The 23,131-nt window shown below is 38.3% G+C and overlaps 1 protein-coding gene across 1 annotated transcript in view; it reads right to left on the reverse strand.

Annotated features, from left to right (window-relative positions):
* SPOCK1 (SPARC (osteonectin), cwcv and kazal like domains proteoglycan 1) overlaps nt 1-23,131 on the reverse strand; it is a 255,375-nt gene that overhangs the window by 83,857 nt on the left and 148,387 nt on the right. The window contains exon 4 of the mRNA XM_042826651.1: nt 1,201-1,333. Coding sequence (XP_042682585.1) covers nt 1,201-1,333 — 133 coding nt within the window. The remainder of the gene's footprint in view (nt 1-1,200; nt 1,334-23,131) is intronic.

Below are 23,131 nucleotides of genomic sequence, written 5' to 3' on the forward strand. Positions count from 1 at the left end.
CATCAAAGGCTATTTACTATAGATTTGCTCATTTTCTATTCTCTAGAGTCCAGAGGTAAAAAGGTGATTTCAAAACAAGCTTAATTTTAATCCCTGATGCCAATTCTGCATTGCAAAATAAATACCTGAGAGTATTAAGGAGTAGTTTATTTAACAGGCAACTTAGAATCATTTAATGGACACTGTATGTGCACGAAAATTTCTGCTGATTTGCTCCTTTGGCTATGCAAATCCTTCAGCCAGAACAGGAGACAGGCTTAAACGAATTAGCTGTGGCAGCATTTTAGTATCTGCATCTGTTAGTGGATGAAGTACCCAAGCTGCCCAACTGAGAATGGAGCATAACAGTGCACCACCATGCCTGTGTCACAGCAGTCAGTTCTCACCCCCTTGATCTTTTAGTTTCCCTGGATATTTCAGAGGCTCTGTTTGGATTTTAAAGGGAAGTTTTACTGACTGTCATTTTACCTTGAATGTAGAAAGAGAAGAATACGTTACAGGCACTCCCTAAACATGACTTCCAACGCCTGAAGCACTGTTTATGGAACATGCATCTAAGACATGGAAGGCTTTATTTGATAATAAGAGATCTGGACTGCTGAATGACTGTGAAGACACTTTCTTTCATTGAATCAAGCCCTAAGGTGCTCATATTTTTAGTATAACAATGAGCCAATTTATCCCTGCTGGGTTATGGGAATTTTCTTTTTTATGGTACCATATATACTGCACCTGGCACACGAGAGCGTTAAAAGATGTAAACAAATTGCTATATGTTAACAACACAGTCTGAGAAACAAATAAAACCAAGGAGAACTGCCCATCACAGAGCAATGACACTGCTATGTTGTTTTAACAGTTGAGGACCAAATGTAAAACAAGAAACACTCTGAAACCTTGAGTGAGCACCACATTTTGGACAAACAAATTTGTTGTGTTGTTGTGTTATTGGAAGCGTTCTACTTCACTAGCAAGAACAAACTGTTTTGAGAAACACGAATCACGACAGCCATAAAATCCTGGGTTGTCATTCCAATCTGACGTTTGTCAGATGTGTAAGAAAATGTCAATTTATCAGCACTTTTTACACAAGAAAGAGCTGAAGCAGACTCTAATTTAACACTGCCTATTGGCTGTAACTATCACATCTTTATATTCCATCCACAGCTAAAAGGTCTGCAAGGCACAAGCAGAACTTACCTTGGTAGTGTATGTATGTCCATCGGAGCCGCAGACAGGGCTGGCATGCACAGTGGGGCATGGCTTGCATTTCACCATGTTAGCTGGTCCAGCCCAGTGCTTCTGAGCTAAGTTCCCTTTCTTTTGTCGAATGCTGTAAAGCAAGAGACATCAGGTTTTTTGAATATGCTTGTGTGAAACAGAAGAATTCTCTGAAGAAAGCACAGCCTAGTTTTCAACACAGCAGTCATTTAAAGCAAGTGAATTAAATACAGCTCCTAACAATGCTTCTAAAACACAGCATATTCTTGCAGACAATCTAAGTCATAAATTGTTATCCACTATTAGACTAACAGTGCTCGGCAGGTTCATTCTGATAGCATTTTGTTAAACCACACAAGAATTGCTGAAGAAGGCGGCACCTTCATTGAGTTGCCAAATTCAAGCCTGTAACTTACAGCCAGGCAGCTCCATAGATGCCTAACACTTCTCCTCTTCAGGGAACAGAAAGTTATTAAAAGCATTATGAAAATAAATTATTGTTAAGGTTGAGTTCAGATTAAAAGCAGGCTGCAGCAATTTGAGAGCAAAATCGCTTCAAAAAAGATTACATTACGGTAATAAAAATTTACAGACAGATAGAAATCAAATAACTTTGTACATGTAGTAGCATTCTTAATATTTCAACTTCTGTACAGCTGCTATGCTCAGACCAATGGCAGTGCCACCAGGAGCACCAGAGTGACAGAGAGCATCTCCAACTACACAAGCATTTGTTCCACAATGAACTTGATTATTACATTAAAAATGAGTATGAAATGACATCTGCTTTGGAAACTCACAGCAAACCACTTGGAATTGATTCTGATTAATGGCTCATTTTCCTATATTAACGAACTACTTGGCTGATACAACATTTACTAATTATCATCAGCATACTGTTGTAAGCTGATTCAAAGTTCACTTCATAAACCACAAGCCAAAGTTACAATACAGATAGGTTTAGGCCACGAGCATTTGTCTCTCACTTGATAAAAATTTACAAGGAAAGGGAAAGCATCACATCAACTTTGCTGGAGACTTAAGAAAAATAACAGCCATCTGTTCCCATACTACAGTTAAAAAAAACGATATGATACAGTGATTCAGCTAGAAATCTATCCCAATGCACTGCTGAACAACCTTATCACAGTTTTAGAAAAATATATACGGATATTTTAAAAGCAATTTCACTACAGCTTGCAATTTGCAACACAATACTGACTGATGTAATGACACATTCAGTTGCTAAAATAATGAAAATTCTATTCTTTCATCTGGGTTCAAGTTTTCTCCCAGTCTAACCTTTGTCACAGAGATGACTAGATCTGTAAAGAAGATTATGTCCACAGAAGGAATCCAATCATGATATCACAAACTATGAAAATAGAAGCAAAGTATTAAAGACTAAATTCCCCTGTTATTTTGAAGAAGTTTTCTTAATCCGCAGAGCAGCATCCTTCTTTCAGATGCATTCTGCCTTGCTAGGTTACCAGCACACCACATGCTGAACACCACAGATATGGGGTTGCTTAGCTCTAAAACTCCACAGATACATTCTCTGTGGTGCTGGGGCTGTACGAACCACATCTTTAATTTTTCTGACTTCTCCATAGTCCTCTGACCTCCAACAGTGTTCTTTTACTAAGAGTCAATGCAAGTTTGGATGTAGCAAGGGACACTGATGAACGACCAATGGAGATACAGGACACAGAAGTGCTGCTCCCCCTTTGGAGCCTTTGCCACGATCTCAGAAGAAAAGTCTTGTCTGACTTTTGAGCAATTTTACATAAAATTCTATGTCACAGAAAAACAGTTAAGAAATGCTAAACTTGAAACATTGTATAATGCTGTAATCATAGAATGGCCTGGGTTGAAAAGGATCATCTAGTTTCAACAGCCCTGCTATGTGCAGGGTTGCCAATCACCAGACAAGGCTGCCCAGAGCCACATCCAGCCTGGCTTTATGACGGAAAGCACAGCCATCCTAGTGGGATGGCACAATCCTAGGCTGCAGCAAATGTGAACAGCAGCCATAGACACAGAAACCAAAGAAGAAAAACTACTTACCTGTGGAAGGCCTCTGGTGCACAGGGATCTCCAGGGAGATACCCTCACCTCCACTGCCAACCCTTAAATGAGGGCTGGGAAGGGGCGGATCCGGGCTCCATCCCTTCCAGTCACTCAGCTGCATTGCATGCACCTGAGCTCTCCTGGGCTGGCCCTGCCTTCCCACCAGCTGCTCAATCACTGCTTCAGGCAGTGGCTTAGCATTTCTGCTACAATTTCTCAAAGCCATCAACATTCAGGATGAAGACGAGTGACTGAACTAACAAGCACCTGATCAAAATTAAATGCTGACTGAAGTCCTTAACTAGACTGATGTCACTCAAAAGCCTCAAGGTCTTGTGATTTGTTAGACAAGCCTAAAATACATCACACAGTATTTGTGGACCAAGGTATGTCCCTTATACCCTTCACAGAAATGCCTTCTCCAGGAAGCTCAGCCTGACTTGCACAGAACTATAGCCTCCATTTCCCTGCTCCTGTTTTGGCCATTTCAACCTTGGTACTACAAAGCCACCGTTTACTACAAGATTTTTAGAGAGCCAGTCATGTTTTCCACTCTTCCATCCTCACTTAAAGACATAAAGTAATTAAAGGCTGTCCAATTCATGTTATTTCAGCAGATAACGAAGTCTGGCTTTTTACACCATTTTACTGAAAATAAAGAGAACAAACACAGCCTCAGGACTAAAGTCTGTTCCTAAAGTCAATGGTGAACCATGCAAGTGACAGCTTAACCTACTCACATCTCCTAACCAGAATGGTTTCACCTGTACTCAAAGCATTTCATTTACAGCGCTGGATGGGCACAGCACTGCTCCTCCCCATTTCATCATCAGACTCATTTTTTGATATTAAGGGGAAACTTATTCTCTCAAAACAGGGGAGTACTTAATAACAGGAAGAACTCACAGTGCAGTATGTCCCAAAGCATTTTGTTCTTTCCAAAGGAAAAAATTCAAGTTAGCAAGTTTAGAAGCAAGGGATTACTGCAAGAAATCTGCAATGATTGCTACCACCTGGGCTTGTGATTTAGTTGGCAGTGCAGCCCAGTGGCCATTTTGGTTGCAAGAAACAATTTTGGTCTCAAAAATAACCTTATCCTTTTAAAGCTACAGCTCTGCCAAAAACATCAGCACAAAACATCACTGCATTTGAAGAAAGCCACAAATTGTTTGTTTTTCAGCTTGGCTGAGTAAGAAATAGTTGAAAGTTTTCAGTGGATGCCCAGATCTCCCTCCTTGCCTTCAATGCCAAAAACACAGGTAAGCAGTCATATCCAAGAAAAGGTCATTTTTTTCCCCCAAAAAGTAAGCTTTTTTTTTTTTTTTTTTCTCCCAGAGTGCCATTTTGAGAGGCAAGATAAGAGTTCTGGAAGCTGTTCTAGCCTCTAACCCCTAACAACACATCAAACATCCAAACAAACAAATTAAAACCTAGACAAGAATGCTGGCTGCCACATGCAGACAGCATGCAAATCCCTTCTCAATGGAAGGGCACATTCACACACTCCTGGAGCATGTTTTGCTATGCTAATCATCTTGTTTTAGAGTAAATATGTCAGGAGCAAGGCAGGCCAAAACAAATTAAACCCTGGTTGTTTGTTTTTTCCTGACAACCAACTTTAATCCTGCTTCATGACTCAGAGTTGAAAGGATCCACTACAAATCACTGGAAAGTAACCACTATGCAGAGAGAACAAATCGAGGGCAAAAGTCCACCACGTTTATAAAAACAACTAAACCAAACGTATTTCATACTCTAGGAGGTATATGTGATTGTATTGCCTGAGCTTTAATATGAACAGAAAAACACTGCCCACCTTCACTTTTCAGGCTGATGTACTGAAAAATGGAAGATTTAAGGAGCAGTTAAGCTTTACAGAACTTAATATCCAAAAAATTCACTGCATAAAGAAGCTTTAGCATCTGAAAACACAGATTGACTCAGCTCCATTACTCACCATACAGACATAATACTTACCACGTGCTGTGAAAATGTAGGGGAACCTCATGGAGGAAAATGAAACATGCAGCAAGATTTCCAAACACCCTCATTCCACCCCACGCTCCCCTAAACCACAGACCTACACTCCAGCACTACTCTTCCTATCTCAAACTTCTGTTGCAGAAAAGACCAGAAACTTTGACTCCACCCAGAGTTTATTGCTTCCAGGTGTGCCTGGGGAGCCAGAAGCCAAGCCCCAATTAGAGCTGAAGTGTGCAGCTGGCAGCCCTGCTAATCCCGGAGCCCCATCACACCTGGCACACAGCAGCGGCTCTGCAGCTCTTGCTGCTGGGACAGCCTGCCAGCAGGGTTTGAGCTCTGCCTTCCATTCGGCAGAAGTTTGTCTAATTGAACGATCAAAATGTTGCACTTTATGGTTATGGTTTTCAAAATAATAATAATAACAAAAAAAGTGTAATTCCTGACCAACAGTGCTGCTTGTGGTTCTCGTTTTTGCTTGTAACAGTTCTTAGTGTGTGTGTATATACGAAAAGCCCATTGGCAGGCCAAGACCAAAATGGAGGCCGTTGCTCAACAATGATATTTTGTGCACAAACTTTTGCAAAATGCTTTTACATTTTAGATAGGTATTAGGCAAATATTCTTCAGTTTATTTGCCTTGGATGATGCTGGGAAAATTTAAAAACTTTTTGGTGTAAAATTTTTATGGGGAATATTTTGTCTTTTAAGGTCACACTCAGCCTTGTGTTCAATTGGAAGGGACCAACAAACAGCATCATCTGCAGTATGGAGATATGCATGTATCCATGGAGTATGGATATATATGCAGTTGAGCAAAAGGTGTAAGAAGTAAGCAGATTTTCACCCCACCCTTCAAATTATTGCACAAAGTTCATTTTCTTATCATTTACTGAATGAATTGGTAGACTTGGAATCATTTATTTGAGTAGGCAATGATGTCTCAGCCCTGTTCTGGATCTCATCTCTCCTGTTGGTGGACTATAGGTGTGCTGGATATTGCACGATATAATTATGCAATGTATAAAGACATGAAGTTAAAGGTAGCGCCTTATAGATTTGATATGGAATATCTCAATTTAGAATATCAGCTTTTAACTTCAAGACAAAAGCTTTTAAGAGGAAATGAACATATTGTGTTTTAGTAAGCTGCATATTTTAGCTACATAAACTAATGACAGTAAGTCAGAAAAAAATCAGAAATTTTAATATGGCAAAGTATATCAATTTTTTTGCTTCAATAAATGTGTCATTTCACTGCCAGCTAAAAACAGCCAAAATATCAACAGATTATACAAGCAAGACCGATTCTGTGCTTTTATGTAATTACATTTGATCTTCCAAGTGCAAATTCAATTCCAGCTGTCAATGAACTTTAATATTAATAAAGAAATAAAATGCACTAGATTTCATGCTTTTCATCCAGAATGCCTACCATCGTTGTAGCTATATTTCTTCTCCCGTATTTTTCATACAAATATAAAGTTTAAAATGGAGATTATTTACAAAATCTACGAAATTTACTTTTCTTTCCCCCACCCCCAAATTTGCAAGATTAAGGCTATGTTACTCCTGTTCAAGACTGGCTATTCCCAAAGGCATGTGCAACAGATTAGCAGTTAGTTAGCAGTGATGATTTTGGTCCACTTAAGTCAGGCTCCTTTGAGCATGGGCTGGTAGTTTTTATTTTGAAAGTGCTGCCAAAGTTTTGGGAGGAAGCAGACAGTAAGTAAAAAGTTCTTCCTTTGGACTTTAAAATGTACTTAGTAATTTTACTGGACAAGAGAAAGACACTTCTTTACACAAAGGAGTTTTTGTTAAATGAATTTTTAAAGGTCAGCTGCAAATAGTGTAAAATTTCTCAAGTAAAAATAAACAAGTTACACAATTTCTTCTAACAGAAAGTGTCAGGTAAACGAAATAGAGAGATTGGTACTGTCTCTACTGATTCTTGAAGTCACTGTTTCAGTGATTCTACACAAGCAAAGAATTTGGCTCAATACATGTCCACATTACCCACAACACTCACCTCTCTGTTTCTGCTTCCTACAGTAATACAGCTAATTATTTCTGTTCCTATTTGAATGATACTGAGCTGGTTCAGAATTTTTTTTTTACTAAAAAGGCCTTAATTAGAAAATATCAACTGAACAAAATCCAATTATATCATGGTGATTAACTGGAATTACTGGATGTTTCATGAAATTGCCACTGGACATCTACATGGAGTGCCAGCTTATCACAAATGTAATGCATGTGGATGCCCCATCTCTGGAAGCATTCAAGGCCAGGCTGGATGTGGCTCTGGGCAGCCTGGTCTGGTGGTTGGCAACCCTGCACATCGAAGGGGGTTGAAACTAGGAGATCACTGTGGTCCTGTTCAAACCAGGCCATTCTATGATTCTATGATTCTGTGATTCTCCACACAACCTTTGTGTGACCAGGAGTAATGGCCATGGAGATGGTTCTCAAAATTTGGATTCACTTTATCTTTCTTTCTTTTCAGGCCCCATCTCCAGTCAATGGCATTCATGCCATACAATGATGCCATACATCACATACAGCCACACGCTGTAATAGAATTAAAAATTTCAGTGCCAAGTATTTGTGCTTTCTGAGAAGCTGGCAGAAGCTCTAACAGAGCACACTCACATGGCTTCCTGAAGCTTGAGCAATTTACTGTTGAAAGAGTGTACTGCCTGTACCTTCCCTATGCCTTGTGCAGTTTGTTATTGTCTTCCTGAAGGAGGTCTATCACAGTAAAGATAAACCGTGTAGTGTCTGGCTATTTTGCCTTTCCTTTGTATAAGCTGTTTCTCTTGTTCTTGAGGAAAAGAATGACAGAGCTGAAATTTGCTAGCTTAAATGGCAGTGCTCTCTTCCTCCTTGTATCATTTTTGTGTTCTGCTTATTGGAGCCAAGAGTTTGGCCTCATTTCTGCAGCTTTTATATTTTTGTACATGATCTGTATATACCCTGAGCCACAACCAAATTCCCCTTGTATTCAACATATGCAAATAAAGCAAGCTACACACATTACCCTGAAAAAAAAAGTCACTAAGCTTTTGAATTAGACGTAATCTCCTTATTTAATACAAACAGTGTAAAATGAGAATGGACATATGCATAGAGTCATTTTTCTACTTGGCACTTGCACTTACTTTCATATAGAAATAATTACAACATACAGGGCTGCCTTGGCTTTTCACTGTCATCCTGTTGGGCTTAGAGGCTACTGCTTTCCTTGATTTCATCATTCAAAGAAATAATTTCTATCTGATTGTACTAAAGCTCTTGATTACTTTTTCTTGCTGCCTTTGTATCTCCCAGACACGTGCGTTTCCTTGGTAGATGTGTGAAGATTCTTAATGGGTTGGTGGTGACTGAGTGTCTTTTTGGCAAAGCAGAATGAGGTTTATGTGAAACTTTCTTTTGCAGTAAACAGGAGGAGAGAGAACACTGACTCCCCACTTGCTTCCTGTGCTTTCAAACAGTGACAGCAATGAGATTATATCGGGAATTAACTCTGTCCATTGCTGGAGAGCACCAGGAGCCATAGGACTTTCTCAGACAGCAGGCTGTACTTGGAAGATAGAATTGGAGATGAAAAGTTTAGGCAAGAGCGAAAAGGAAAATCCCATCTGTTGAGGTGAAAGTGTATCTGTAGGTGAAGCATCATTCTGATGAAATGCAAAACAGACATTTCCAGAGGAAGAAGAAGAATTCAAGAAGATATAAGGAAGAGTCAAGCTTTTACTTTTAACCACAAGTAAGAAAGCAGCACAAAATTAAGCACAGGGGAAGCAATGCATTGGGAGGAACGTATCAGCTAGATATAGGGAGCGATGACCGTTTTGTTATAGCAAGACGTTTTACAAGAAAAGGTCCTGACGTGTTTTGCAGGTGAAAAACCCTGAAGATTTTTTCATGCATCCTTCCAGACCCAGTGAGCAACCGACTCTTGAAAGAGATCAAAGGGTCTTGCAGCCCAGGGTGCTCAAGGTTATTGGTTCTGCAAGATGAAGGAAATTTTATTTTTGGCAGTTAATAAAGGATCAGAAAATTTGGAAAGGCTGACATAGATTCAGAGGTCCAAAAAGGCCAGAAAAACTGCAGCCTGTTAGGCTGACTGCTGTATGCAACACTGTCGCTGGATCTGTGAGAACCCTCCTGTCTGCAACTGCTTGAGCAAGGTCCTTCAAACAGCAGCAAGGTCTGTGTCTAGACAGCTTTAATGGGGCATTTAAATAAGGACAGTGTTAAAAGGCCAAGACAGCTGGTTCTGCACAGTATCAGGATTGGTCAGTGCTTGCATCCTTGTGGGGTGTTAGTACATGGCCTTACTTGTTCCTGGACTAAAAATTGGGAGATTAAGCAGTTATTAAGGTCATTAGAGATGTATGTGGATTTCTGCCTTTAAGCACTTTAATACATAAAAATAGTGTTTAAAAAGTCCCCTGCCTTCTCGGCTAACAGATTATTTGGTCTACAGGCAATTTCATTTTTAATCTCAATTTTTAATGATTTGCAACTTTTTGCCTAATTCATATGTTCTACAGCTGCACAGATATGGAAGCTGGCAAGGCACTCAAAGGAACAGAACCAAAACAAGAAATCCACACAAACATAAAATCCCGGTGTTTTTAAAGTCATTTTGGTCTCTGGAACAAGTAACACAGCTTCTAAACTCTGCCTCTGTTCTCATGAATTTTCATAAGAGAATTATTTTCCTTTTCATCGTTATTTTTATGCTAACATTAAAAGGATTTTCTGACACCAAACTATGCAAAAATATAATGAAGTGCCTTGAATTCCCGAGGAGGAAAGGACATAGCAGGAAGTTCACAATTAAAGCCAGAATCTTCTCTACCACTCCTCAGTTAGTAGGAATCTTTAGCAGCCATTTCTGAACCCTGGATTCTGCGCGCTGTCTGTAGCCATGGTACTTTGCACAGTGTGCTTAGAGTTGAAGCATGCAGCAGATTTGGTATCTCTGTTGGCACTGACTTTCTTCTTTGACAGCCTATGTCAGTTTTCTTCCCTGCTAGTAGAAAAGAACACTTTCTAAGAGGATGCAGTACCTTTTCTCTGCCCAATATGTGATTATTTTGATATTAAAATATTGTATTGATCAAGTCTGCCTCCTTCTGCTGGTGGATCTTGCCAAGATCAGCCAGGGAGCTGAATTGCTGATGGCATGTGAGATTAATCTTAGATGTCACATTTGGTAGGGAAGGAAAACTAATCCTTCCTCACTATGTCATACTTCATTCAATTAGACACCTTCAACATTGTTTTCACCAAAGCTGAAGAGCAGTCACTTTCCACCATTTCTCTCCCACTGCTCATATTTCAAGTTACAATGGTGGGCAAGGAGAAAGGTGCAAGTTACTTAGGAAGGCCAAAATTCATGGCATATTTCTTGGCAGCATTTGACTGCTGAATGTGCCGGAGATCCTGGACACACAGGCTTTAACACCGACCTCTTTCTCGGCCAAGTGCAGGTGACCAAAAAGTCTAACTTCACCAAACCCCAACATCTCACATCCCTGCAGACATTGCTAGTTGGCAGAATGAAACTTTGGGACAAACAAGTGGGCTGAAATAGGTGGCAGACCCATCACAGGATCTGTATCAGCTCTGTCTTTCAGGACAGTTTATGACCTGGCTTTATTTTCTAGCAATAGTAGTATATCAATCACAGGCAACATATACCTACACATCAAAGAGTCCTACTGCCCGAAGAGGCTGAAGTGGTGGGTTTCTTTTTTTTTTCTTCTCTTTCCTGAATCATAAAGGTTCCAAAACCTTGTTGTCACTTTGCAACTATAGGGGGAAAATCAATGACATTCTCCCCGACGCCCCCACCTCCAATCCAAGCATCTTTAGACAGCTCAGCTGTGTTCTGCTTCATTATGTTGATTTTGCTTTTCCTAAGGCGAATAACATGCAGTCCTCACCAAAATTGACATGTTGCTGGTAGGGATGAGAAAGCAAATGCATTTTAAAAATATAGTAATATTCTTTGCCCTTAAGGCACTAAACCAAATGTTTCTTTTTAAAAATGACTGCACTGTACTTCTGTTGTGTGAATACTTGCTAACAGTGTAACAAACAATCAGTTACAAGCTGTGCTAGCAAAATATTTGCCCCTTCTGACACATTTTATTATGAGAGAGGCTTATTAAATTCACAAGAAGCCTACAGCAGATTAAACTCTTGAGGATTTTTACAATTAGCATACATTACCTAATATTTCATATATGGTTTTTGAATAGAATTGGCCTGTCAAACAACAGCCAATTAGAAAAAAAAAATCAATCCCAAAGCCACCTCCAGAGTGTAGTCAAAATGCACTATTCAAGGTTGGTTCGGAAAATCATCAGAATGCAGTTTCCTTTGCCAGAATAAAATGAATGTTAGTGAAATGCATGCTAACCAAACCAGTTATAAATATTATAAGGAGCTGGGTAATTTTAAAATCCCATGCTTCTTAGCATCTAAATAGGCTAATGCTCCTGTTGCTTATTCAGCACTGCGGATTTGCAGAGCTCTGTACTATGAATGTCTAAACATTCTGATGAATTTCTCAACGTATTCAGCGCTGTCCGTCTGGTTCTTTGATGGTGGAGATTGAGCTCGTAATATCTACATCATTCCCAGCTTCTCAAATGAGGCCATCAAGAACATTACCCATCTTATATCAGACTGTATCTTAATGAAAGGCGACTAGAGCTTCAGGAAACTCCCAAACCAATAGAAAGAATTTACATAATCATATTAATTTATGATACTAACTGAATGCACATGATCCAGTCTAGGGACAGCACGTGCCAAAACACACCTTGAGGTGAAATTTGAAGATGAACACAATCGACATACTTGCAGAAACTGCAAGATACACATTTCATGAGCTACTTCCACTGAGTTATTAATGTTTCTCTATACTGTGACCTTAAACCATGAAACCTATCAACCATGCATTACAACCATCCATCCTTTCCATGTTCCTCAAATATTTAACTCCAGAGGTTTCTGTATGGAACTCCTGTATGGAACTCCATGGAGGCTCAGGCTGTCATTAAATTGCAATTTAGACATATATTTACCCATGAAAGTTTCAGCATTTTATAGCAGATTTCTCAAAAGCATGCTATATCATCTGAGTCTCAAACAGTGATATAATTAGATATACAGCATTACATTACCTGGTACTTATACGGGTTTTGTACAAAAATTTAAAAAGATTTAAATATTTGTTGCTAATTTATTTAGGAGGAATCGATTTAGTGCGGATTATGTTGGCTGGAAATATGCCACCTTACTTTGAATCACTCCTTCCCATCTGAATTTCACTTCAGCACTTATTTCCCTTTGTTTATCTTGCTGTGATCCAACACACGTCTGTGTCCTTTCCATTCTGATTTTGTCCCCATCCATTCTTTGTGACAGCTTTTGAGAGACCAGTGGACTGAGCAAGGATCCACATTTCTTCACCTGTATCAGTTCATTTGGTTTAATCCTGAATTAACAGTCTTCATAAGAAATGCCTGCTCCTGCGCACATTTCCTTCTGTACTAAACTCTTTTTCTGAGCACCTAGATAGATTTCACAACAGCCTATCTCCACTGTCCTCCTACTAACTACTGAACCCTTGTACCCTGTTCTTGTTCCTTCTTCCCACTATTTTCTGTGCTGCCCTGGTAGAAAGCTAGGGACTGCACTCATATTTTTTGGTAGCACTTTTTTTCCCCCAGTGTTCTTGCATTTCCTCATAAAGCACTTTCATTCTTTCAACATCTCCTGGCTGCCATTTGCCTTCTGCCTCGTGCCCTCAGTCTCCATCCTCCAGCCCTATTTTCTCAAGATTTGGCTGACTTGTTTAAGGAGAACTTTATAAAATTGTTAACAATTGTGGTGCTCTTTCCTACTAACTCTTTCATTTAACTATTTTTATTCCAGTCCTTCAGCCTAACTACGCTGCTCTGACCTCCTCCCAGCTGATCTCCTTTTCCTTCCACTTTTCCACTCATAGCTCTGAAACTTCCTTCTGCCTCACTAAACCTCAGAAATTAGGTCCCTCAGTGAAGAAGTTATTTCTTCACTTAACTCTTAACTATTCTTTCCATCTCTGCTAGGGAGCATCGTATTAAGTATTATATTCTCTCTAGGTGGTCTCTCAGTGTCATTTTGATGCTTTGCCTCTCAGAATCCAGTCTTATCTTTCTGCCTTATCAGACTTCTACCTGGGAAGTCTGAGAAGCTCTGTAGGCTCCCTCTGGTTTATTCTTCCATCTATTTTTCTTATTATTATAATTTCTTCTCAGGAGTGTCTTGTCCACATCAGAAGCTCACTATATCAAAGCTAAGCATGGAATTGTTCTTCTCACATCAACTTCTGTATTTTTTAGTCAATTTCAATTCAATTTAGTGGGTGAAACTTGTTATGAAATGAATAACTCTCATTGTTTCACCGAAAACTGGAATATGAGTTTCTGAAAGGATGATGAACTTCGGTTCTACAGGCAGCTGGTTAAAAAGTAAAGCAAAAATTTCTGAAATAACAAAGGAACTAATTAAAACACTCTCAGACGTCTGAGCTCTTTCTTTGCCAAGCTAAAATATTGTTGCAAATGAAAAATTTATACACAGATAAAACACAGCAGCTCAAGAAATTAACTATGGATGATGTGCTAAGTGGGAATGACCACGGTGTAATTCAATTTGGCACCCTTGGGTTTCAGGTAAACTGGATTAGCTAAGACTAGAAAAGTCTGTCAAAGGACTTGAGAGAGATTTAAATCCAGATGACTACACAGAATAATGGCACACAGCATTTCAACATACAGCAACAAAGAATGGACAGACTAATTTATATAACGAAACTCCAACATGTCCTTTCTGTTCAACATGGACCATCAATTTAAATGCCAACAAAGAACAAAGAAAGAATGTACAAAGAAGAGGAAAGAAAAAGCAAGGGACACACAAGCTTCCTGTACTTCAGGAAGCCACCATCTGAGGCAAAAGACTGGATGCTATGCTGAAAGGTTTGTTTTCCTAATGGTACTTTAAACTCTTTTTTAACTAACTCTCTTCTCCTGGCTTCTTCAGTCTTTAAACAAGGGAAGAAAAATCTTACATTATGCTTTATTATTGAGTTACAATAACAGAACTAGCACGTGCAGAGACTATTGGTTCTTATTAACTTTATACGCTTGGAAGACACAATTCTCTTTAGTAACTGCACACAAACAGATGAATAATACTAGCATAAGCCCTAACAAGGCATGCAATAACAGGGCATGGTGCAGACAAGGTAGTTTTTGAGGCATAATGCATGGTGTGCTACTGCCAAGTAATTGAGGGTTTGAAAGAGCCTTTCTCCCACCAGAAGATGTTAAAAAAGAAAACTCCAACTCAAGCTTAAAAGTTTCAAGATTAACTAAGAAAAAAGAAGCTTGTATCAATTGGAGTGAACCTTTTTGTTTATTGAAGATTTTCTTCAAGGTTTAGTCTTTCTATTAAGATTAAAAAATGCTAAAAAAATCCAAATTTGCGAAGAGACCAGAATAAAGTTTCTCACCAAGAAAAAATACGAATAAATTGATGTAACAAAAAAAGATTACATCACACTTTGTATTTTTGAAGCCTTTTGAGTTTTTTGCTGTTGGAAGACTCAAAGTCATTGCCAAGTGAAACAGGAGAAAAATCATCTGAAATTTTAAGGCTGCCATCTCCATCAGTGACAGTTTAAATGCAATTTCAGAACAAAACCAGACGACTTTCACTTTGTACCATTAAGGCAATTTACAAACAAAAACAGTTCTTAGAGTGATCACAATCCCAGGCATGCACAAGATTTGTGAGACCTTTTTTTCGTGGATGTTGCAGGCGGAGCAGCAACACTTTAATGCTCCTTTTAATGCTCTGAAGCATTTGCTTTTCTCAGAAAAGTAAGAAGAGAGATAATGATAGAAATTACCTATTTGTCAGCATGCAAAGTTAATTCTGAAAAAAAACCCAACCCACCAAGCCCCCACCAAGGAAAATAAAGAAAAGGCAAATTGTGAGCTATTGGGAATGCCTGCTCTGCAATGTCAACTTACAAAAGATATTATCTGAGAAAATGGGGAAGAAACGAGTCTGGGAATTTATTTTTAATAGTTGGCATTTGACAGAGATCAGTGAATACCCAGCAAAGAATTTCATTTTTCAGAAGTCATAATCCAGTTTCTTCATCTCTAACTGTAGAAATAAAATATGAAAGAAGAAATGTGAGATCACTTCTAAGTAATGAAAACAAGAATCAGAATGTCTCCGGATGCTTTTCCAGGAGCAAAGCCACACTGTCTCTTGAGATAACCATAGAAGAAAACAATGTCTCATTTCTCCAGCTACAAAAGATAATTGAATACTCAAATCATTTGTGAGTAACTTTATGATACAGACTGTTGAAAATCTTTAGATAAAATGAGTTTGCCATGCCATCAAGATAGGAGGTACTGATTAAATCAGTCTGATTTTACTAAATCCTCCAAGGATGTACAATGGAAAGTCTTGGGAGAGGACTGTGTTTACTCTTCCATTAACAACAGCAGTACAGACTCAGCAGAGCCAGGGTCTCAGGTGAATGTCATTATCATCAGGCTACTGAGTTAATTTTGTGTAATTAATTAAATATTCATTTGGTCAGACAGAGACAGATACCAATTTGACAGTCCAGTGACTAGGGCACTCACCTAGGCTAATGAGATGGAATCCCTTCTCTAATTAACATGGAGAGAAAGGAATAAAAACTACAGACTTTGAGGGAAAGTTATAAAACATAAACCAATCCCACTTATCAGAAGAACCAGGAGACACTTCTACCTGAGAAAGAAGGCTTGAATCTCTCTTGTACATTTTACATTTGAGGTCTACTCCAACCTACTTACATTTCCAAACTAAGAGACTTTCTTGTTCAAAACCTTTCTGTGCATTCCAGAAATCTTCTGTTGAATTGACAGGAAAACCATTTTGTCAGAAAACTCTAGAACATGTCTACTCAATACTTACAGCTGAAAAGCTGTGTTTCAGTTCCCACTTACTCAAAATGTGCCAACGTGAAAAAAAAAAAAACCAACACCTCAGCAGGGAGCTTAGCTGTGCAAACTGAGACAACAAAATCCGTACAGATAATACTATAAAATTAAGAACTAATCCAAGAACAAAGGGAGCCTATCCACCTCATGATGCACCACGTTCATTAAAAGTAAGTATTGCACTTCTAAGAACTGTAATTGCAGTATTTCATTTCATGAAGCTGGCAGTTGCACAGTGACTGCAAGCACAAGTTGTCACTTCCACCTCCCCCCCCTCCATTTGCTAATAAAAGTAGGAAATAAATGCCTGGATTCTGCTGGAAATTTTGACTTTCTAAATTGCAACCAAATAACATGTATTTATTTACAATGAAACTTTCAAAATGTCATTGTTAAAGTAGAGGACATAAATCCGATAATTGATAGCAAAATGGAGGCTTGATAATTCCCACTTAACTAACTTGCAGACTTCCTAGTCTTTCTGCACCTGCTCTTCCACAACAATTTATGAGCAGTGCTCTGCAGAATTGTTTCTTGGTAATTACACTTCATTAATGTTACACAATCTATCAGGATATATTTTCTATTTACTTATTTATTTTAGACAGCTCTACATTGTAGCCAGGCTACAAGCTAGGTGGCTTAGAATGAATATACAGCCCTTGATAAAAGATAAGCAGTCTCAGGCACTGCCTATTCACAGCCTTCAGACCATCAGTTCCCCCAGCCCAAATCCTGAGGGCTACAGTCCTGAAGCAACAACTCTTCTTAGTGTTAAGGAGCCTTGATGTGGCTTGTTCAGTGACAAAATTTGGTCTTTTGATACTGGCATTGAGAATTTAAGCACTGACTTTCACAGCATATTCCAGGAAGGAAGAATAACAGGAAGAAGGGACACAATGAAAAAGAACTTTCCTTTTTAGCTTCTGAGATTCAAGAACAACTTCTGAATTATTAGAGAGAGTTTTGCATTGCTAATGTGAACTCCTGATTACAAGGCATACATGGTATAGTGTTTCCTTCCTTGAGTCCCCTAAAAAATGAGCTGAACTCTAAGAAGTGTAAAATGTTACACAGACATACAAAGATTTTTCCCTTCCCATATTTTAAGATATTTAAGATGCTCACAGGAACAACAATGCCATATATTAAAGTACTAGTCTAAATCCAGAGGTACAAACACTATATAAAGTGTCTTCAGATACTACTCTTTTCTGCCTGAAAAGTTAATGGCACAGCACTGCCTTTCTATTATAAATTTATAAGCAGAACAGTAATGTCTGACCAGACATATTCAGAGAAGCAAAACATTTTGGGTTGATTTCCAGCATCATTAGTACTCTCACTGTACAGAGCTTTAAAGAGATTGTAGTTCGGTGGCTCGTGTCCATAAATAATGTCAGTCATGGTTCACTGGTTGAATTAATCTGATGTAAAATGACTAAATTGAAAATCTGTAGGTTGAGCTCTTGATGAGTTCTGGCAGAGCTCTAAGAAGGCGATCATAAGCTTATAAATGAAAGGAGAGTGATGGAAATTGAAATATTAAAGAAGCAGGATGTAATAGATTAAAAGTTAATTTTGATAACGTAACTTGTACCAAATAAGAAAATGAATGATGCAAGAAGCTTCTTTTTAACTGTTTTCACAAGTTTCTTTCCAAAGTAAGCTATTAGACTGAACTGCATGGCTTTGAAAGGGTGAGTCCACCTTTTTTTACCTTCTTGAATAAGCTGTCACCCATGGCTTCATTGCTTATCTATCGCAAACCAATGTGGGAAAGGTTTTAGCAGTAGTTTGAAGCAATCTCTGACTCAAAAATGAAAGCCAAAATACTTGCTGATGAATTCCTTGGCCATGGCCTAGGGTGGCCATGGCTGTGACTCGATCATTTTTCCTAGGGAGATTCTTTGCCCGATATGATGGAGGATCGTAGGCATTGAATAAGATGGGAGATTCAGCAGATCTCTGCTGAAAACCACATCCACCTTTAGATGGGCTGTTTTCCTTCCTGACATCATGGAAAGCCACGAACTGCACTGTGAGAAGCATGAAAAAAGTCTGAACCTAAGTCATTAGAAATTTAGCCTGTTGATAACACTATCTATCACTACTATTGAAAGGCTCTAAAATAATAATTGGAAAATCTCCAAAGTGTTATGGTAAAATACAGAAGTTTTATGAGCAATAAAGATCAGTGTTTGGTAAGTTTAAAAGTTAAGTCTGCATCATATTTAAAATACGATTGTATAAAGCAGCACATTGACCAGCATCAAATGAAGTGCAGCATTCTTTAAGATCTAATTTGAAAACTTCATACAAAATATATTGTTTGTAATATTCACTGCAATTGGATATATAAAACCATTTATCAAAAGGAAGATTTTAAAATGCAGTACATTTAATACATTTTCCAATATAATGGCATGTTGGAAATTGAAGAAAAGCTTTAATAAAACTCTTTTGCTGCAAATAGTCCCAATCTTACAAAAACATGCCTTTTTTTAGCACTAAAAAGACTTTTCTGTGGAACACATTCATGTCCTGGGGCTTCCACAGAAAAACCAGCAATAAATTTAGAATCTCCAGTAAACAGATTACAATATAAATAGAGAATAATTTTCAGAGCATTGGAGGTCATTTGTAAACATTAAATAATAATTTCTGACTCACTGGAGAACTCAACAGATTTAAGACAGGGAGAAAGAGTAAAGCTATACAAATTCATTAAGTATTACAGATTTGCTTCCAGCAATTCTATGGTTAAGATTTTTAGCATATAGAAAACAGAGAGAGATTAAGTCAAGAAATATAAACTAGTGGGGAAAAGATAAACTTAATATTCTGGGCTGCGGTAAACCAAGAAAGACTACAGAATCCAGGTCCTGTGAGGATTCATGTAGTCATAGAGAAAGTCAGCCAGCAGCTCAAGGTAAATTGAAACCTACAAGGTCTACAGGGTCAGTGGTCAAATATGGTACTGCTGAAAGGTATGCTGAAAGCTTGTACAGCCATCCTTTTGTGTCCCACAGCTGAATACAGATAGCTTCCTGTTTGCATTTTAATGATAGTGATGAAGATATTTTACAGTTGTTTGAATAAGTATTGAAAATCCAAGAACTGCCCAGCTACTCCATATTCAAAGCTATTATTTTCTTACGGGGCCAGGATACACAGGCAGTGAGTCCCACCAAACTGTATTTGTTTGCTCATTATTCACGTGTTGGCAAATCTCTTGACATTTGCCAAGCAGATGACATTTATACAACTACTGTTTTCATTTCTTAGTCACTCTAGACTGCATAAGGAGCTTTCCAGACAAAAGAGCCAACATCTCTTATGCTTTATATAGTTGACAGTCCAGGTCAGTCATAAACAAATGCCATGGGGAGGTGATGGAGCTTTTAACTCAGCCTTCCTCCAGATAACTAACAGACAGCACAGACTGAACTTTTAGAAAAACTCGGTTGGAGCCTGAGATTTTAAGAAGTCTTCATGGGAAACAAGAGCATTTGGAGGCTAGATTAGCTTTGGATGCTAACTCTTGACAAGCTGCATCAAGAGGATTGTATATAACCAATTCTGCAGCCAACAAAATAACCCAATGAGACAGTAAAACTTTTAAAGAACAAATACTGTATTGCCCTTATTTTATCCTTCATATATTTGAGTTTTCCTGCTAACTTTGTTCTCTTTTAGTCTGCTGCACAAACATGTATTCCTATGTTCACTTGCAGACAGGCCTTTTACACCATCACACACTTAAGTTTCATAGTAGATCTCAGAGCTCTAAATACTGAATTTTATACATAGTTCATGTGTAATGCTTAATTAGATATAGTCTCTTTATGCCAGGTTCCCTGCCCACCCTCCTTTTGTTAGGATGCAAGAAAAATATGTGTTGTATAGAGAAAATTTGGGTGGGTATTGGATGTAGAGAAAGTCACTTTAGTAAGAACGATCCTGCAGCAAGTGGCATCAAGATTAATTTATCTCAAAGTACAATACAGCCAGTGACAAAAACATTCAATCTTATCTCCAAATCTCTTAGAAGGAAATAAATTTGGACCAGTAGCGTTGTGGAGTTAAAGCATCTGGATTTGTGTTGGGCTCTTTAAAGTCAATGAAAGATTTCCAATGAATTCAGTAAGCACGGGATTTTACTCAATTTTTATTTTTATTTTTTTAACAGAGTAACAGCCATTAGCAGAAAAACATGGGATTACAACTATTCTTCTCTTAATAAGATTTCTTTAGAAATGAACTTCATAAAGATCAGGTTAAATACAAGCCTCAGTCAGCAATAAGGGAAACATACTGGGTTTGGAGATCTCCTGGATGCCTTCACTGTTTCTGTAGTTTCCTCTCTAATAATGGGGGAGATGAAGTTATGATCTCAGTACTGAAAATTCTAGGTTCCACCAAAGTACAAACTTCATGGATAGCAAAGGAATAATAGAGAGGAGCTTAAGAAATTTATTTAACTTAAACGTAATGTTTCTATTTGGGGTGAAACAAATGCAAAATGCTATGTAGAAATCCTGGAAAGAGCAAATTCAACATAAATTTACACAACTCTGGACTGAATATCCATCCAGAGATACACAGAACATGAAAGCCAGAATTATTATTCAAAATGCTCAGTAGAAAGCCCAAATGCAATATGGACTTTCAAACTGCAGATATGGTACATGGCCCACAGAAGGAGACTTAAAGCAGGGAATGGATGGAACAGGCAGTTAAAGAGGAGATTGATTTAAGAAATTAAGAATAAAGTCTCAATAATCAGTAACTCAGAGGGAATATTACATCTAAAGATGTGTAAAGACTTTAAATATCAAGATGATGAAGTGATAATTTTGGGTTTTATTTCTTTACTGAACTCAGCAGTCAAACCCAATTAGCTCTGTTATGGAGGAAAACAGTCATAAGGAAACTCTCTTTATGAGGAGCAAAAAGAAAGAACATTTGCTTAGTCTAGCAAAACCAGCAAAGATGATTATTTCAAAATAAATACTGAGGAACCACTTAGGAAAACTCCAGAAATTTTAGCTGGCTGTGAATAAGTTTAGGAATAAAATTAGCAGATGTCTGATCAGAGGACTGATGCTAAGGATTCTTCCTGCTGGTGTAGAGGGGCAGTAAATCTTTTCATCTTAAGATAGAACTCAGTAGGCTAATGAAAAAGTTTATATGATACCTCTGCAGAGGGATTGAACTTAATGAACCAAGAAGTCACTCTGGTGCGTCTTTATATACTGCTGAAAGGAACTATTATGAGGAGGAATATCAGAAAGCAATATTCAATCCATCCAATAACATTGTCTTTGACTGCACAAAATAAAATATTTACAAATGTTAATTAAAGTTTGAAAGGTAATTGGTTATTTCTGGTTCTGCTCTGTGTAATAACTTTCTGATGATAGCAGAGGTATCCAGAGGAATGGGTCTGTTTTTTAATGAGTGCTCTGATATCGTTCTAAAAGGAGCTACGCAGCAGGAGAATGTCTCAATGACCCTTGTATTTCCTCTTGTACTTTCAGCATCCTCGTGGTAAAGCAGAGCACAGTATGACAGGAGTTGAAGAGTCAAAGACAATGACTCTAGCAGTAAGACATCCACCTCAACAGCCATGTGCTCGGTGACTGTGAATGAAAAAAGTAAAACCCCTGCTGATAGCAGGAACAAGTTCATCTATTTCCATTGCCAAAGCTGACAATGATGAGGTCTACACTCTCTAAAAGCCATTTTAAAAGAGCTGAGTGCAATCTTGTATTTCAAAAATTCCTCATGTCCAATAGGAGACAGTCACCTTGCACTACTCTAATGAGTTCTAAAGCTGATGAAGCATGACCAGCAATGAGTTAACTGTTCTGGGAAGAGAAGTACAGAGAGGCTAATTGGCTTTGTGATGCAGAAAGGCTGTTGGTGACAATCCTCTTGTTAGATGTTGAACGATTTCCACAGGAGATATCTGCTCTGCCTGAACATACTTCAGTAAATTTGCAATTTTCTGTGAATGTCTGAAAATGCATTGAAACATCAAAATGCATAATGCAAAACAAGGAAAATGCTTGGGTCTCTCAGTATTTGACTTCAGCTTTAAAGATGAATGCAATACTCGAAGTCAAGAAAAGTGGAGGTCTCTACATGTAGCCATTTCTTCCAAACATGGCTGATGTTCAAAGGTCTTACTTTTACTTACATGTGATGAAATAGTCCAAACTTAACAGTGCTGAGCTGGAGAAAGTCAGAAAACAGCCAAGTAGGTACATGACGTCTTCTCTGTTGAAAGGAGAGGTCATGGACAGCTTCCTCCAGAAAATAATAACCTGGAGGAGCTTTGTACAGGAACTGCTGGCAGAAAGGCAGTTAGCCTCACGATTCAGGAGGGAGTTTTCATCTTGACTGATGAAAGCTAGTCTCTCCACAGACTCCCTACAGACTCTTTAGTTAAACGTAATCTATCCTAGGCACAGCTGAAACTGAGAAATGGACCGCTTGCAGAATGAGACCTACACTTTACAGATTATCCTGTTTAGTAGAGTAATATGTGCTTTTAAAACTAGTGAGCGCTGTGCCAATATTTAAGCGTTCTTGGACTGGATCCCAGGTTGTTAGAGACTGTCTAGGAGGAAAAGCTGTTGACCTCTAGGAGTTCATACTTAAATCAAAATTTTCACAATACAAATAAAAAAAATAATAACTGTAATAGGGGATAAAGGATAGTATCAGGCTCTTACGCTGTTATCCCTTAATATTCAGCGATTCCCTTG

Source organism: Centrocercus urophasianus, unplaced genomic scaffold, assembly GCF_019232065.1.
Source record: "Centrocercus urophasianus isolate 14NV4802_14NV808 unplaced genomic scaffold, USGS_Curo_1.0 seq_26, whole genome shotgun sequence".
Classification (NCBI taxonomy): Eukaryota; Metazoa; Chordata; class Aves; order Galliformes; family Phasianidae; genus Centrocercus; species Centrocercus urophasianus.